Below are 19202 nucleotides of genomic sequence, written 5' to 3' on the forward strand. Positions count from 1 at the left end.
GAGAATGGGATTTATATGGTGATATCGTGATACAGATGCATGTGAAGCATGTGACTGCGCTTACTGATGTCCTCTGACAGCGCAGGGAACTCGTAGATATGCTCGCATGTGTTCTTGCTGCTGGGCATGCAGAAGCCAAACTCAAAGTCAAAGCTCTTGAGCAGCTGGTCACGGAAATAGTGTCTCTCGATCATACGGAAGTTGTTGATGGGCGTGTCGCCCACCGTGAACTCCACACTGCACACACATACAAGAGGATCTGTTCAACGCTTAGCAGCTTTCAAAAATGCTCATTGCATTTTCATTCATCAGGTTATTTAGTACCACTTATCCTAAACTGGGGCCTATCCCAGCTGATTTGGGGCGAGAGGAGAGGTACACCCTGGACTGTTCATCAGTCAGTCACAGGCACATATAGTGAAACAACCATTCACATTCACACCTATGGACAATTCAGAGTCTCTAATTAACTGAGCATGCATGTTTTTGGGATGTGGGAGGATAATGAGGTAGCCGGAGAAAACCCACACAAGGTCCAGGCTGGATTCAAACCCAGGCCCACTCGTCTGTGAGACAGACGTGCAAGCCATATGTCCCACTGTGCCATCACAACAAAATTACGTCTCTAGCCGCACAAAACGTTGTCACACATTTCATCCATGAACCGTCTAATTGCCCTTTCTTTTAAGCTACATGAATCGTGATTACCTTTGTGCATGTTTTTGCTTTTTCTTTGGCTTTTTACCAAAATGTATTCCAAAGGATGGACCACTGTCATGGATGATGTCATGCATAATGTCATCAGCATCTTAACTGAGCCCTCAGTGTGCCTCAGTTCACGTGACACGTGACTCAATGTTAGTGTTTTGCTTTTTCTTTTTCTTTTTTGCAGCACTTATTCCAAAAGAAGAATGAGCTTCCAAATGGGTGTCAAGAAAGAAAGAATACAGTAATTACAGAGTGTTACATAATTTACATTTTACAGTTTGACAGTGGTTAACTTATTTTTACACTTGTCACAATGTTAGCAAGGAAGTGCATGGTGGAGTGCATGGTGGCGTAGTGGTTAGCGCATCTGCCTCACAGTCAGGAGATGTGGGTTTGAATCTCTGTGTGGAATGTGGTGTTTGTGTGGGTTTTTTCCGGGTGCTCCGGCTTCCTTCCACATTCCAAAAACATGCATGTTAGGCTAATTGGAGATGCCGAGCCAGAATGGTTGTTTGCGATTGACCGGCGTCTTGCTCTGACGTCAGCTGGGATAGGCTCCAGCTCCCCCGCAACCCAAATGAGGACAAAAAGTGTTTAAAAAAATAGATGTGAAGTGCATCTGCGACATGACTCTTTAGCATTAGGCCTTCGCATCAATATCGGATCGATATTGACTGTATTTTGCTCCAACACTTGTATTTAATAAAAGTGTATAGTTTTATTATGTTGTATATTGTTACATTGTCTTATATTGTTGTTGTTTATGTTTTCTTAAATTCTTCACAAATAAGTTTGTTGATGATCGACAAATTAAAGGAAAAACCACAAAGTCATTCAATGATTTTGAAAAATCTCAAGTGACAAGTATCGGTATCAGCAATGCTTGCCCTGTATTTGCTTGGTATCAGGTTGATACCAAAATTTGTAGTATCACCCTCACCTAATGAATACCTCTCATTATGTTTTTCTGTTGCTTTGGTATGTTTAGATTGTGCTGTTAATTCAAAACAGTTTTGTCTGTTTATTGCTAGTAAAAGGAAACTTTGAAGCAAGCAAGCACAGTCCTCATTAGGTTAATTTTGTTTAAGATCATCGTGCGGATGCTTTTACCGCCATTCTAGAGCCCCTTCATCTCCTCAGACGTCCTGCGTTACGGCGTTTATTTGTGATACTGGATACTGGAGCTGATATTGTGGCCAGTGAGTGTGTGCTAAAAACTTGTAGTTGTTTTGCATTGACCAACATTGACAGCTTGCCTGTTCTGTATGTTCTCACTTGTCAGCCCACGCAACCTCCTACATCCTGTCTGACTCTTCTTTGGAGCAGCAGGACTGAGCACACAAGTGTATCATTCAGTTTGATTTCTTTCTCCCGTACTCTTTTACCGTTTTTCTTCTTTATTCCCATCGTGTCTCACACAAACAGAACGCTGACTTACGTGGCTCCGACCTGCCGCAACTGCAGGAAGGCTGGGGTGAACTGGTATCGTACAAAGCGTCCGGCGTTGGGGTCACAGTGCTTTCTGCCCCCTGCTAAAAAAGCAAAATAAATAAATCATAGCAAAAGAAAGATTTTCGAAAGCACATCAACTGTTTAAATACAATGGAACTTCCAAAGGTAATTTGACCAACATTTTAAGAAATCCAAAAAGTCAAAACCCTGTATGTCACACATGACGTTATATGTGATGTAAGACTTGGTCAGTGTACCTCACAAGCAGTTTGAGCTTTGTGTGGGGGTCTCTACGACAAGGGACAGGATGGCGAACAACACATGACACAAGAGACCGTTTCAAGGTAAAAATAGTCACTTTACTTTTGTTGATGTGCTCTCACCAGGCGTCACACTACATGGATGTTTAAGTCTTCTTTTTCAATCATAACAATACAGCGGTACCTGAGTTTTCATACGCCCTGGTTTTCGCTGAAAATTATTGCCAAAAATATGTCTCGGTTTTCGTACACACAGTGCATCGAGCAAACTAGTCCGTCTGCCCGCGTATCATTCCCTGGAATTGAGTGCGCAAACAAAGCACCCACGCACTGGTGAAGAACAGATAGTGGTTCTTGTAGAGTTGGGACAGTATAGACAGATTACGGCTTTAATCATCTTATTTATATTTGTTCATAGAATGCACGCAGAACGATGAACAACTCCATATCCGGCTCTTTTCTTGCTCCTGTCAAGCACTGTGAGCCCTGTGCTGATGAGGCGTGTTTTTGACGACTAGTCTGTGCTTCTTTTTTTTTTGAGTACGGCTACAAAATAACCCAAAAAGCTCAAGTTCCAGAACACAATTCAGGAAAGAATTCGTAGCAAAGCACGGAGGTAGCACAATAGTCACAATAGGTCAGTAATGTCAAAGTTGCAGGGGAAACGGTTTAGGAGAGAAACATTACAGATTGTGAGCCAGTGGGAAATGATGATTTTAGCTGTTGTTTGCGATAACAGTCAAGTGAGCAAGTATTCGGCTCTCACCGTCCACTCAACTCTGTGTTTGCTAGTCTTCAGGAAAGGCAAAGCCAAGTTAAATGTTCATTTAGTCATTGAATTCATCATTTATATGAATTGTTTTTTGCATGTAAAAGTGTGGTTATTCTCTCTAAAATGTGTTTTGGCTGTCTGGAATGGATTAAGTGGATTTACATTTGTTTTCTTGCCTGACCTTTTGACGAAAACCGACGTTCCACTGTACTTGCACCGTCCCTCAAGGAATGTACCTTAAAATAATGGATGAATGTTGGCCACAGACTCATGAATTGACTGTCTTCATGGGGGCTTGGCTCCCACTGGCTAACTCAAGGGCTGCTCATGAGACCTCAGCACAGTGAGCAATAAAAGATTAATGCGTGTTTGTTTTACTGTTGGCTTTGGCTTTTTTTGTGATACTTAAGGCCAGTCTCAACAAGCATTGTCAAGATAAGAAGAATGTGAGAAGAGAAGGAAAAATAAACTGTGTGGATAAAAGTATCGGGACACAGCTCGTCATCAATTCATGGATTGGACGAGAGTCCTTAGCTGTTTATTTAATCTTAGCAAAACATATGCTGCACAATGCAAGGTCCATATATGCACGCATGCTTGGATGATTCTTCTCAGAAGAGTGGAAGCTGTCACAGCTGTAAAGGAGGAACAACAAAACGCCCCAATACTTTTGTCCACACAGTGTAGCCTGTAGCCAACTTGCTAATTTTTACAGTCGTCCCTCGCCGCATCACGTTTCAAATTTCGCAGTTTCTCTCTATCATGGTTTTTCAAAAATATATTCATTAATAAATCATGCTGTTTCGTGGTTGAATACGGCTTATTATTACTAAAAAAAAATTAAAAAAGCATATTTAAGCAAATGTTACACATTTTTGCCTAAATCAAGCATTCATAAGCAAAAAATGAAAATGTGCAGATTTTTGGTAACAAAAAAAAAAGTATATATACGTACTTCGTGACCACTCGACTCACAGCGACACAAATAACTTTGGTCTTGTCGAGAGAGGCATCTAAACCTACCTAGAAGCTAAACCTACCATTCAAAATACCCTTTCTTTCCCCATTTCTGCTCAATATTTCACCCATTGACTCCCATTCATTTGACACTTTCACAAATTTTCACATATTTTTTAGCACGCTGGGTACTCTCGCCTGCTTTTGGCTTCACATCAGCTTCCACGCCGCTGCGTTTCCTCAAACTACAGTGTGGGCCAGGGGTCAAACAGGATTTGTGCATGTTAATCTCGTGTCAAAAAACTAGTCCTGTTAAAGGAAACTGTTAACACGCGATATTAACGCGTTAACTTTGACAGCCCTAAGATACATGTATATATATATATACTGTATATATATATGTATGTATGTATATATATATGTATATATATATATATGTGTATATATATATATATAAAATATTAACTATATATCCATATATATATACATAATCTCTTTTCTCCGAAAATAGGCCATATTTTTCTACAGAAAACACATTTCTTTCACCATAAGTCGATAACAATTTATAAATGATGTTACAATACAGGTCAAATGTACATCATACATATACAGTACCACTTATTCAGTCCAGTCCAGTCTTTATGCTTCACTGATGTTTTTTCATCATTTGTTCGGCGGTCCTTGAACGCACCATAATTGTGTACTGCATCTGTTCATCGATCATCTTACATTAACATTCATTCGTGGTGAGTACCTATACATTTTATACTTGCGTGTGAGGCATATTTAGGGCTTAAACCTGGATTGTGTTGCAAGTGAACAATGGTAATTGAAGAGAGAAGGGCAGAGTTCTGGATGTGAATCGAAGCTAACAATTTTAACTGTGACTTTTATTGCAAATGTTGATCCAGAATCGGAGGACAAGGTCAACGCCAAGTTAGCAGGTGGGTTTCGGAGGGGGTGGAGCCAGCCGTGTGACAAAAATAGACCATTTTAGGGACGTATCAATTACTCGCCGTTCTAAACCCTGCGATCTCCGACCATGAAGGATCAACAGTAGTAGAAAGAGAGTATGGTACACGAGTGCTGAGGGACATGGAAAAAGTGAAAAGTCACAAAACAAATGTTCCCTTTGTGGTGTTTTTGCAGGTTTGCAGGTTTTCAGCTGACCTGGTATTGGAGGCTTGGTGATCTCAAACAGGACTGTCCCTGTCTCCATATCACGGATTTTAAATCTGGTGAAGTCGATCATGTGGACGTTTTCCTCTGGAGAACAAAGGTAGTCTGAAAAAAAAAGGAAAAAGGACTGCATTGACATACACTATAATGTAATGCGGAGTGTTGACCCCACACATACAGTATGTACTGTGTGCTTGTGCGACACAACCCTTGACATCCCACCTTTTAGTGAGTGGGCTTTTCTTTTTGTGTGGACATTTTGTCTGGTCCACAGAGGAGAAAATCTGGACTCCTTTGACAGCCATACTATGTGTGTGTGTATGTGTGTGTGAGATGCTACTTTGTCAACATGGGAGGAGGATTAAATGTAAGAGGCTTATTGTGTTTTACCATCACATGGACTGACCAGTGACACACACACACACACACACACACACACACACCTTGGAAAGTCTATGTTACCAGTCCAATGTTACGTAATACACTTGACCGTATAAATAATTAAACATGCAGCACTTAAAGACAAAACCATACAAAACACAAATATAACACACAAGGAAGCAACAGTGTGTATGCACCTGTATGTACACACACACACATTGCATGGTCTACTATTTGTGGGGGTTAAAGAGCAGATGGCCCACATAGGATTTTGCCACCTGCTTGCGGATATTTATAGAGGTTTTAATAAAGTAAAGCACACTATTCTGTAGCTATTTAGAGCTGGCTATTTAAAGCTAGCTATTTTGGCTAATACACTGGACTATGTGTGTTTGCATGCCACTACATTAGCAGCAATTGCAACATGTTCACTGAACCTATAATAGTGTAATAGCGTGCTATACTATATTATACTCATTGCAATTCAATGCCACTGTGTAGAAATGGCTTCAATAAATTTCCCTCGCAGCTCATTCATTCGGTTTCTGACGCTTATTGTGTTCAAGCTCGCGGGTGAGCTGGAGCCTATCCCAGCTGACTTTAGGCAAAAGGCGGGGTACACCCTGGACTGGTCGCCAGTCAATCACACGGAACATATGGACAAACAACACAGCTATAGACAATTTTGAGTTTCTAATTAACCAAATGCTGCTTAAAATATACCGAGTATTGTATTTCTTCCAATGCTGGCTGGCTGGCTATGAAAATATAAAATACATAATTATATAAATTATATATTTAATTATATAAAATAAATGTAATTACAGTTTCTTTATAATACTACCTTATGTTATGTTTTCTTTAGTGGGAAAAAAGGTGCCGTGTTTTTTAAAGTGCAGTCACGGCGTGTAATAGAGTGGAGGCCTCTACTTGAGGATATCAAATGAAATCCTTGTTAATGTACTGCAATAGCGTGCAAAGTAGTTAGAATCATTGTAATTTAGGTAAAGACCAAAACATGTGCAAATGTATTAAACTTCCAATCATCCATCCATTTTCTATGCCGCTTATCCTCACTAGGATGTATTAAACTTATTTGACTGAAATAAAACAGTGTAAGACCACTGAAATAGCATCAAACTGACAATGGACACTTAAAATATAATCAGTATTTATTTTATCCTCTTTTAATTATTTTTGCCGTTGTCATTTTAAATATTTTCTGTCTCCATTACGTCTTGATTCTTTTGTCTAAAATGCTGCTTTAAATAGAAGCGAGGTGCTAAAACATCTCATGCTCCATTCTGAGATTTCCTCATAAAGCTCCAAAAACCACAAAGGTTCTATTATTTTGCCCTCGAAAAACTTTGTAAGAGGGTTAAGAGAGGTCTTTTTTTGATGCAACGGCCTCTTGCACCACTTTTGGAGGGGGGCACGTGAGCAGCTTATCAGCGAAGAGACTCAGAGGTGTGCTTTCAGTGCCAGCAAGGCCTTCTTTGCTGGCCTAAACACTATCAGAAGCACTGACCTACATTTACAATTTACATTGTAGTATTTGTTCATGAAATTGTATTACTTTATTCATGACAGTATTATCTTCCTTTTGTAGTGTGTCTCTCTCTGTATGTTGGCTTTTTATGTCAAATCAGATTTCAGCTTCTATGTGTTGCCATGTCAATGTAATCTGTTCTGGGCCTTCAGAATCCGAATTGCTGGCCCATGTCACTTAAATACTATCAGCAATTGGGCTGCTTCTTTAACAAATCAGATTTCTGATTCGCTTCACAGCGCTGGCCTACAATAACGTCAGCATTTTCCCGTCCTCTGTTTTTTCAGACCAAAAGTGTTTGACAAGCCAAGTCACGCCCACAATGGCTGACTGAAGAGGAGAAGTTGACATCTCTGGTGAGTAGATGTCTTTTATTTATACCTTTTACGTTTTTGTCGTGCTTTTAGATAAATATTGATTCTGAACTGCTCCAGATGATGTTGTAGTGTAGCGGTTTGGCGTTGTCTGAACCCTTTATCACCGAGCCGTTCCTTTAACGCTCGTTACATTTGGCTGAGCACCAAATTTAAAAGCACTGCTGATCACCGGTGGAAGTGACATAATGCATGAAGTTACTAGAAGAAATGTAAGTCAGGTGTATCAATGATTATGTATTTGAAGATAAAGGATTAAGTAGGTGTCTTGCTTTATCAATAATGTCATTTTATTTTACGAGCGGCTGAATGTTACAGTTGGTAACGATGCTGGTGCTTGGTATGGGGGGAAAATGATTCAAATCCCAATTATGGTAAATTGCAATGAAGGACTATATTTATTATTGTCTTTTTTTTTTAACAATACTGGCCCCGACAGTGTCTGCTGAGAGAAATTCTAGTCGCCTGCCTAAGTCCCTGGTACCAAATGCACCGCCCGCCACTGAAGAGACTAGACTGTAAAGTCTTCTTCTGGGCTGTGTTACTTCTGCAGGATCACACAAGTCTCAACACTGGAGTTCATTGCATGATAACCTGAAGCATTTATAGAACAATGCATCTGTTAAAAATGTATTCACACAGAATGGTATCAGGCAAGTTGTATCAAGTTGTATCTCCAGCATCATGTTTGCCTCAGTGTTCTTAATTGGGGGCGCTAATCCAAATCATAAGCTTTTGCTGACTCTTCTATACTTAACACCGTGTGTAGAACACTGCAGGCCTCGTCCAGCCCCCATAATCCATTTGCATGTTTAGTCTCCTCATCATATCATTACATAATTACGCCTACATTTGATTATTATGATTTTTACCAACAAATTAATGTACAGTATAGCTAGTTCTGAAACCATAGTAGTAGTAGTAGTAGTAGTACTGTGCAAAAGTCCACCACTGATTTTATTGTTTTAATGAACTTTTTCAAAGCAATCATTTTGACACAATAAAAAGTAAAGGTCATACAGAATTAGCAGAATTACACTAAAAATACAAAATAGGTTCCCTGCAGCGTCCATCCTGCAGCTCATTTTTTTACATATTTGAAAATTATATCAATTATTAATTCGTTATTATACCATTAACTATATTTGCTTTGTCACCTATGACACAAAAGATAAGATGTAAATGTTTTCATCAAATATCCATATTCTATGCCCTACATATGATTGGTTTTAGCATATTTAATGTACAAAATGTATGAAAGTGGCCCCCCGCAGTGATACCCCTTGCCTAAGATGTTGGCGACCCACACATTTTACCGTAAAAAAACATTGTTCATAATTCCCTTGCCCTAATTCTGTAATGAGAAAACAAAAAACGGTGTTCAGGATGAAGAATGTACCCGCAGAGCAGCTCACTGTGCTGCCTCGCAGACATTTGGAGTTACGGTCTGCTCTTTTCTCACAGTCACTTGTGACAACAAAATTAGATGTGTGCTGTGTGGCGAGAAAAGGATTACAATGTAAAAGCTGACTGATAAATCAGTTTGTGTTGGGAGTGTGCAGGAGCATGGAAAAAGAGCACTGATATGCTTTCTCGGAAGGCAGTCATCTTGAAAAGTCCTCGAAATGGGTTGTCAAAATCCTTTTGTTTCAATAATTGTTATTCAGTGAACGATATACAGTGGTACCTTGGTTTTCGTTCAGTTTCGTTCCGAAGACTCCGAGGAGCTGCACATAGAGGGAGGGAGGCGGGGGGGTATCTTTGCCTAATCCTGCATACTAACAGATAAATACACAAACAAGAGCACACACCTCGATGTCTATACCTGCCATGCTTCCAGGGGAGCCACACCTGAGGGATGTCTGCTTTTAAAGAGATGAGCGGGATGCCCATATTATAAATAGTATGGCCAAGTGTTTATGTTTTTAGGGCCGCATGGTGGCCTAGTGGTTAGCATGTTGGCCACACAGTCAGGAGATCGGGAAGATCTGGGTTCGAATTTCCATTGGGCATCTCTTTGTGGAGTTTGCAAAAACCCCCCTGTGGGTTTCCTCCCACATTCCAAAAATACGCATGTTTGGTTAATTGGAGACTCTAAATTGTCCATGAATGTGAGTGTGAATGGTTGTTTGTCTATATGTGCCCTGCGATTGCGATTGCTGTGCGACTAGTCCAGGGCGTACCCTGTCTCTCGCCCAACGTCAGCTGGGATAGGCTCCAGCATACCGCAACCCTAGTGAGGATAAGCGGCATAGAAGATGGATGGGTTTATGTTTTTGGATCGTTTGAACGTTGCTGAGCACCATTTGAAGGTTCAGAATTTTGGATACCTGTACAACTTTTGTATTGAACCAGTCAGTGTGTATCCAGTGAAGTGGTCATTTGGTGTGTGTGTCCTATTGTACACAACAAACCGTTTTGCATAAAGGTGTAACTATGTAATGCTAAACTAACACAAAGAAAAAAGCGGTACTTGGTTTCCTTTAGCGTTGTCACCTAGCAACCCTGATGATATGTATGGCAGCTGAATTAGCTTTTTCCTTGCCTTCATCCACCTGGCTGCTCTGCTCAACGTGGTGTGCAGCAGCAAATCAAAGGCAATTCCGGGCTAGGGAGGCAGTGGCGCTATGTAAATGAGGTGTTTCACTTCAAGGAGTTGATGAAGGTGTTTACATGGAGACTTCTATGTACACTAGATGGCAGCTTTGATATCAATGTCAATATTTTCATAGTTTTTTTTAAACATTTTTTACAAAGCCAGCATTTTTCTCTGCAGACACTGTGAGGGCGAGATGGTATTGTTAATAAAAAATAAATAAATAAAGAAGGATTTCCATGGATATATATATCAAAGTTGTGATGTTTCATCTGTAAGTGCCTCCGCAGATTATATTCCTTTACAAAGTACAAAGTTACAAAGTAAACACATCGGTTTCCTCACTGCGTATTGTGGAGTGGCCCATGGCGGCAGATGGGTATGAGCAGGCATATGTTACGGACAACAAACACAGACGCATTTTATTGATGGCATTTTGAATGCACAGATATAACGTGACGAGATCCATTGTTGTGCCATTGAGCCACGGCCATCACCTCATGTTTCAGCATGATAATGCACGGCCCCACGTTGCAAAGATCTACACACAATTCTTGAAAGCTGAAACCATCCTAGTTCTTGCATGTATCTAAACTGCAGTAAGGCATCAATGTTTTTGGAAAAGCTCAAGACCCAACTCACACTCACTGGTTCTCTACTCTCACCACTTCACGGACAGGTGTTTCACCCTGGCTCACGCTCTCCCGCAAGCGAGACCACGTCCCACCCCATAGCACCCCCCACAGCCCCCATTTGTCCATTGAGCTGTATTGTAAATGTATTTTACGTATTTTACGTACATTTGTTAAAGTAAAAATCGCTGAATTTGCAGATTTCCTGGTCGAATACAGGGACGAAACCTCAGGTGAGGCCACCATGAGCGCGGTTTCACAGGTTAGTGACCAAACCCTGCCTACCGTCTGAGTGCACACTGAGTTGGCTTATGGGGCCTCCCAATTTGTCTGCATGTCGCCAATAATATGACGTTGCAGAAACATGCATTATACACCATGACATTTACAGCCTGTGTAATGTCAATGTAATTGTGACGTCATTATTCTTGCTAATCGGACAACAAAATACACAGAAATGTTGCCTCCTGAAGCGGTGGAGGCGTTCGTGAGCTGGAAAGTGCATGTCACTGACGTCCTTCCATAGAGGAAAAGCAAACATTTTTGTCTTTTTTTTTCTTTCTGCTAGCACTAGCTAGCAGCAAATCAAATGCATGCAACATATGTTTATGCTCTGCTGAATGAATGAATGAATTTGACTTCAATGAATTTGATTTGTGTTCATATTGCATTGAGTAAACATAATTACATTGAGAGGAAAAATAACCCATCCATTACTTGATTTGCGGAAACACACAGGATGTAACCAAAGGCACGCTCCTAAAGAGCAAGTGAGATGCCACATATAGCTCTTTAATCCCACAGATTAGCATAGAATTACAGACTTTCAGACGCAGGGATTGACTTCACATAACACATTCCCTTCTGTCGGACTTTCCTGTCATCATCATCTTCATCATCATCCGCTGAGTGCAGGTGTATGTTCATTTCACAACAATCCATAGTCTGGGGCAGCTGGTGACATTATCATGACGCTACCATTAAACGGTTCAGTGCACATTCAGTGCATTCACATTTAGAATAACATAGGGTGACCAAACGTCCTGTTTTCCCAGGACACATCCTGTTTTCACATCCTGTCCTGACCGTCCTGTTTTTTTTTTGTTTTTTTTTCAGAACGTGATGAAAATGTCCTGGTTTTCATTGTTTTTCATTAGGCCATTAAATTGGACTTTGAGAGGGCACATTTTTCCCAAAAATATTGGTTCCATCCCAACACTTAATAAGCATTTGACCTCTGATTTTCTGTGTTGTTCTGCATTAGGAGTCATTTTTGTGACGGTTCTTGAACTGTTTGTAATTTGGGTCTTTGTTTATAGATAGTATTTTGTAATATAACAATTTTCTGTTCATACAGAAGAAGCATACTTTAAATATATTGTAATTATGAGGCATATTTGAGTAAACTTCCAGTGTTATTTGAGTATGTCATTGCAAGCCGCTTTATCTCTCACTTGTAGGCACTAGGGCATACCGTTGGTATTCTTTCTTTTTTTCTTTGGATGGCTAAAATACTTTGTGGTTTTGTTGGTGACAGTCGTATATAAGGCTACCTGTACGTCTGCCTCCTGTAAGAAAAGTGTCATGTACCCTCAACATGGTAGCAGATAGGTACTGTGCATACTGCATGCAGTATTTCCTTTTCTCTATCCAGCAGCACTTATCAGATATACTCTGAAAAAGGGCAAGCAGAAAGCCTGTCTCTGTCCAAGAGAGATTTTACGCCATACTGGCAAAGAGGACCTTAAATAATGTAATATATTAACCTGCCCTTGACACAGTAAAACTGTAGCACTCTGCGATGAATTGTACAAAAAGACAATTAAATATTTCAACTCTAGTATTTTCCACTCGCATACCGTCCCTAGTGTTTCTCCCTCAGTCCCGAAGTGTTCCTTTTTTGTAGATGTCATGTCTCGGACTTGTATTAAAGCAATTAAATGGGTCCTATCCTGCTCATTTCAGGGGTTTTAAAATTATATTGGATCCCCGTGGGCTCCAATAAGTTTCCTTGAATAAAATACTACACAAATATACAAGTTGTGTACATGGCAAATCTGCATTCTTCTCCTCTTGACTGAAACAGTCAAATTGCTTCCCCAAGCATACCTACTCTCGCAACTTTGAGAAAAAGAGTTCTTGTTGAATGAGGCCAATTGTCTGTTTGGAAAAACATGATGTACATTGGAACCTAAGTCAGAAATGCAGAAAAACAACTGAGAGCCATAAAAAAAACTATGGTAAAACTAGAAATGCACTCAGAGCGCAAGGTGGAAGGATTGTGGCATTGGTATTCTGCAAAACAGTGTAATAATCAACAATCTCTCTCAGTAATGAGAGAGGCATCAGTAATGTTCTGAGACATGACATTAGATTATATTACCTTTCACACTGCATGCAGACTGGCTACCGAGCCAGAGAGGCCAGCCGACATGCCATGGCTGAGATTGAATGAAAAAAAGCTTCTCCTCTCATTCCATGTGGAAGTGGTAGGGTTTTGGCTTTTTTTTCCTTCTTCCCCACTTCGTTTGAAACACTTTCTTAAGTTTAGAACAAGTAAATTGGAGAGGCTAACTAGTTAGCTCTGTAGCTTGCTTTTCTGTGGCCGTCTCTTATGTCCCTGCAGTGATCCCGTAGCCTTGCGCAATGTGATGTTAACAAAGAATAATAGGAGTGTAAAAGTGACTATAAGGGTGTAAATTCATGTCTACAGGGCTCTAATAATGTTAAAACCTGAATTTAAACCGCCATAAACTAAGAAAATATTCATCCATCCACTTTCTATGCCGCTTATCCTCATGAGTGTCGTGGGGGTATGCTGGAGCCTATCCCAGCTGAGTTCGGTGAGAGGCTGGGTACACCTTGGACTGGTTTCCAGCCAATCGCAGACAAAAATATTCATTTTATTAATATTGTATACTACTTTGCGGAAATTCACTTATCGCGGCCGGGTCCGGAGCCAATTCACCGTGCTAAAGGAGCAACACCTGTAATAAGACCCAGCGCGTTTTCCAGCACGTCTGTGCCACAACTGCATCTCTCCAGAGGAAAAGCTGACTTGTTTGGTTGAAGTTGTGGTGGCACCTGTTCGTTTGCAGACCAGTGTTTCCCAGCCTTGTTTGTCTTGTGTACCACCAGAGCCTTTTTGCCACACCATGAGTACTCCCTCACTCATACGTGGTGATAATTCTCCAAAAGTAGAATGTAACACAACTGTTATTGTCTCCCTGGGGAAACTAAGTGTAGCTCACATGTTCCATTTTATTGTCTTTATTGGCTTAATATGAAATGACTGAGAATATTTACTTATCATCTTGGAAATTAAATGTTTCCACACCCCCCCTGCAATTTTCTCACGTACCACTAGGGGTACACGTACCCTTAATTGGCAATAATTGTTCTAGTGCCTAAATATAACTCTAAATATAAAACCATCTTAAATTAAAGCCTTATATTCAGACCAATACCGGCCAGCAGCCACACTGCTCTTTACTCATCTGTGATTCAGCCTGTTTACATCACTTCCTAAGAGATTTATTATTTTTCTTTATTTATTTTTCTTTATTATTTTTTTACTGCACAAGGTGGAGCAGGAACAATGACATTGATTATAAAACATGGGTGTCATTTTGTATGAGGAGGACATCTGCAGTAGAGTGCGTGGGACTATACCAACTTTGGAGAGGGGCGAACGGCCATACAGTGTATAGGGTCCGATAATTTCCACGTTAACGTAATTGTGAAATTGGCGAATAAAACAGAATCTACTGTTAAAGATTGTGGAGTCTGATACCACAGTTGTGGGAAAACACCCTACGGTACCCCTTCTCAAACAGCGGAACCACCACCCCAATCTGCCAATCTGCCCCAATCTGCCAAACCAAGACTATGTCTGAACTATGTCACAACTTCTCATCAGCTCAGGCTCCTTCCCCACCTGAGAGGTGATATTCCACGTGCACAGAGCCAGCTTCTGCGGTTGAGGATTGGACCGCCAAGGTCCCTGCTTTTAGCTACCACCCTTCTCACACTGCACATGATGTCTTTGGCCCCTCCTATGAGTGGTGAGAGCAAATGGAGGGGGAACCCACCTTGCCTCTCTGGGCTGGGGCCCATAGGTGCAGGCCCGCCCACCGGGCGCTCGCCATTGTGCCCCACCACCAGGCCTGGCTCCAGAGTGGGGCCCACAACCAGGCAAGGGAAAACTCTATCCTAAATTGTCAGTCATCATTGGAACCTTCTGAAATACTCTTTGTCAGGTCCCTCCTCTATGATCTGTTTGTTTTCGGTGAGTCCACCAGGGATATAAAATTTAGCTCCTTGGATCATTATTTCGGACAAGCAAACTCCTCCACTGGATAAATTGATACCTCAAAAAGGAGGACCAACATCCCTAAAGAGTAAAAGAGACATTCATTCTGACAAGTTGTGAAAACTATCCTGACCAGTACAGTATAACATTTACTGGGTATTATTTTTGCAATAAAGCAATTCCTACATTTTGACAGTGGAATCATTAAGTACCTGTGGTGTGTCATGTCCGTGGTGTTTCAGACCTCCTGACGTAATCCAGATTACATGTTAGTGATGACTAGAGATTACTGCACCATCATGACTGATTTAGGTATTAACTCACTGATACCGCCCTGATAAACCTTTTCCACTGAGCAGATGAGGTATCCCAGGTCAGGTGGAACAGCGTTTTGGAGAATTCATGAGCATTTCAAAAAAATAAAGTACAAAATAAGTAAAAAAGCCAATAACCAAGGAATAGACTTGTAAAGTCACTTATAATGGTCTTGGATTGCAATTTGAATATTATAGGCCATCACATAGCTGTTTTAGTCATTTTATTAATCAATTATTATTTTACAATGAATATTATTAGTTGCAGTGATATTTCTGTAAGTACTACATCATTAATTATATGACTAACGTCAGCACAAACATTAGAGGGTGTCTGTTTCAAATCTAATTATCCAAACAGACCAATGTAAATTGCAATACAATAATTTTATGGGGTAACATCTTTGATTGTCACTGCCGTGATAATAATAGGAAAAATGGCATTGCCCTCTGGTGGACATGTGTGTTACTGGACAATTGCTTTCATTTCCAGTGTTGTCAATTATGTTGGTGGGACAATCCACATTAAAATACATAGGTAAAGCTATAAAATACCACTATAAATCAGCATGTAAAATTAATGTAATAAAAATAAATACATGACAAGGTTGTCGGAAGTTTTTGGATGACCTCTAATACGTACTTCGCTGACACTCATATAAAATATTATATTATCAATTTCAAGTTTTTGCCTCCTGTTCCATTTGCCTTAAATAACTTCTCAATTCATGCATAAAAACCTTCATCAAATCATCTTCTCGTCTATGTACCTGTTACAGTGTCTTTAGGTGAGGATGCATGTGAGTGTCCATGCACAATTGGACACAAGTAAAGTCACATTGTTTCCGCCAATCTAATAGAGAACTCATATGTACAATATGCTATTTGTCCTATTGGTTGCCTCTGTATCCTTGTGCAGGATACTGAAAGTGCAGAGTTTTGGTGTCATGGTGCATGCCTTAATTCATAATTGAATGCAAATGTTGCAGGATAAATACACAAGGAATATCAGTCACAGATGGTCACCGCTGATCTTCAGCAGCACGTCCCATGTTGCCAATTACACATGCAAGGTTAGAACAGACTATACTTACTGTTGGTGATCTTTTGTAAGCCAAGCACATCCTCGGGTGTGATGACGCTGTTTCTGCGCAGTTCTTCCTCGGTGGTAACAGGGATGCCCATGTCTGATGAGTTGCAGCCTTGCTGCACTTTCATGTCCGGTGAGGAGCACTTGTGCGTGAAGCAGCCTGGCGGGAAAGAAGAGCTTTTTGACAGCAGCTGTGTAGAGCTGTGCGATGCTCTCAGCGTCGTCGTGGCCGGAGGAGGCGATTTGCTTGCGTCGAAGGCTGCCTTAATACAACACCACCACCACCGTGCAGAGAGCAGGCTCAGTGCCCCGGTCCAAAATAGCCCATTCTCCGCGCCTCGCACCTCCCCTTCTCCTCTCGATCCGGTAAAAGATCAAAATCAGCCCTTAGCTCCCTCCCTCCTTTACTCGCTCGAGGCTCATCGGCTCTCTCACAGGCTATTTAATCCAAATCCTGCAGCTTTAAGCGTGCACTGTGCACGTCTGACAGTCTGCACTCGTCTCATCAACACTGTGACCATTTTACACACTGCCTCTCTCTCTGTCTCTCCTCAGGTAAACATGTCTATAATACTATATCTGACATACACGCACTCTGCAGGGGCAGTGCACCATTAAATCCAGTAGATGGTGCTATTCAGCTTTTTTTTCCCAATATACCGTATACAGCACGGGTATTTAATACCGAGTAATTTCATCAACTAGTAATACATTATCAAGCAAAAGTCTTTATGTAATTTTCTGCAGCAGTTATTATACATTTAAATCAAACCTTGTAGAGCCGTGGTGCACGGGCCAAAGAAGAAGCCATTACATTTTAGCGAGGATCTGGATAAAGGTGATTTGACATCATTAACCCAGAATTACACAATTTACAAAAAGATATTCGGCTTAAGGGTGACATTTCAGAATGAACCTAAAATGCACTCCCGCATTGTCGTTCAAATGTTGCGGCTTCACTCAATTACGGGTTTTCAAACATATATTATGCTTACGGTATATATGCATATACAGTATATGCACATTTAAGCAAATTGTATGTATATTTTTAAACATAATAATGGCTAAATGGACACAAATACAATGCTAGGCCATTAAGAGGATGATTCATATTTTGTTATTCACTAGGTGTCAGTAATTGTTCAGTGAGACAAGCACTAGACTTGATGGCCACAACAACAGGCTTTTATTGCAGGTTTAAATGCTCTCACAATAGGCATGGTAATAATAACATACCGTCATTTATGGTGTATAAGCCGCTACTTTTTTCTTAAACTTTGAACCCTGCGGCTTATAGAGCGGTGCGGCTAATTTATGGCTAAGTTCTTGTGACAGCTCCTTTACTTCAGAACTCCTACAAATTTGTTTAAATACTGTGCCGCTTGTGAGTCAGTGAGGAAACAGCAGCTCTTTCTTTGGCAGGAGCCAATCACGAGCTATCAGTGCACTTACAACGAGTTTGTCAACCCATTGGAAAAAATATAACAATGCAACAGTCTGACCCATAGTGTTGTCTTACTAAGAGCACAAAACTCGTCACACAGCAACTTAACACTCCAAAGGTATACCTGATAAATATGCAAACATGTACCAATACATGAAATGAAAAAAAACAACATGTGGAATTGTGAATTGTTACATGAATGTATTCCATCCATCCATTCTATGCTGCTTATCCTCACTAGGGTCGTGCAGGTATGTTGGAGCCTATTACAGCTGACTTACATATATATATAACTATAAATAAATTAAACCATAACCATACCTCCAGTGCTCATGTTTGCTTTTCCGGGGACGGTGCCCCATTCCCACATTGCAATCAGGCCTACTTCAGCCACGCTGGACTGTTCCCTGCCAAAGCTTCCTGTTGCTTCAAATGTTTGCTTTAGCTCCAGTATCGCTTGTGCCTCATTTTCCTGTTCCCTACTTTCTTCCTAGTAGTGAATATTTTATGTTTTTGCTCTTTGATCTTCTGTCAAGTGTATTTTATATCTTTATTTTTAAGGCTACCCTCAAAATAAAATTCTATAAAGCTCCCCTGTAGGTGCCTGTTGTCCATCATTGCAAAACAAAGGCTGACACGAAAATACAAAAAACAAAAAACTTTCTCTGGATCTTGCAATACTTTCTCGAAATATCTCGCAATAGTTCCCTCGGCATTTTGCTTTTTTTTCTCCCCATGTTATTTTTTTTCATACCATGTTTTTTCTATGTCTTCGGCCTCTCTTAGTTTGTACTTTGTTTCCTCTTGTGTGTTTTGCCCTTTTGTTGCTGTCATTTTTTTCAAGGATTCTTGCTAGTGAGTTTTTCCACACCTGTGTGCTTCTTTCATTTAACAAATTGTTAAACAACACTTTGCCGGAGTCTCTGCTTTGGGGTCCACAGTTTTGGTCATACCATACCAAACCAAACCAAACCAAGCAATACAGTAAAGTTTTCACCAGTTTGATAACAGAAACTATGTTTGTAAAACTGATAAAAAAAAAAATATTTTTCCAGAGTGGACACTGGACAATTTCATTCTAGATCTCCTTATGATTTTCTGTTAGCGGCAATGGAGGACGCCTTGCCTTCAATTTAATTAAGCTATTAAAACATTATTACCTAATGTGTGACCGTGATTAAG

General features: G+C 40.4%; 1 protein-coding gene and 1 long non-coding RNA gene across 3 annotated transcripts in view; one reads left to right on the forward strand and one right to left on the reverse strand.

Moving 5' to 3' along the window:
- LOC129190954 (uncharacterized) overlaps positions 1 to 16750 on the forward strand; it is an 18569-nt gene extending 1819 nt beyond the window's left edge. Inside the window, exons 2-3 of the long non-coding RNA XR_008573116.1 lie at positions 7546 to 7614; positions 11061 to 16750. This is a non-coding gene — a long non-coding RNA (uncharacterized LOC129190954). The remainder of the gene's footprint in view (positions 1 to 7545; positions 7615 to 11060) is intronic.
- The window catches only part of unc119a (unc-119 homolog a (C. elegans)), a 24157-nt gene extending 7049 nt beyond the window's left edge, over positions 1 to 17108 (reverse strand). Inside the window, exons 1-4 of one of the 2 annotated variants that reach the window (XM_054793778.1) lie at positions 16581 to 17108; positions 5320 to 5433; positions 2147 to 2237; positions 65 to 237 (exon numbers count right to left, since the gene is read on the reverse strand). In XM_054793778.1, coding sequence (XP_054649753.1) covers positions 65 to 237; positions 2147 to 2237; positions 5320 to 5433; positions 16581 to 16704 — 502 coding nt within the window. In that variant the 5' untranslated portion in view covers positions 16705 to 17108. Of the gene's footprint in view, positions 1 to 64; positions 238 to 2146; positions 2241 to 5319; positions 5434 to 16580 lie in introns of both variants that reach the window. The other variant, XM_054793777.1, reaches the window with a different exon arrangement.
- Between the last annotated feature and the right edge of the window lie 2094 nt (positions 17109 to 19202).

Source organism: Dunckerocampus dactyliophorus, chromosome 12, assembly GCF_027744805.1.
Source record: "Dunckerocampus dactyliophorus isolate RoL2022-P2 chromosome 12, RoL_Ddac_1.1, whole genome shotgun sequence".
NCBI lineage: Eukaryota > Metazoa > Chordata > Actinopteri > Syngnathiformes > Syngnathidae > Dunckerocampus > Dunckerocampus dactyliophorus.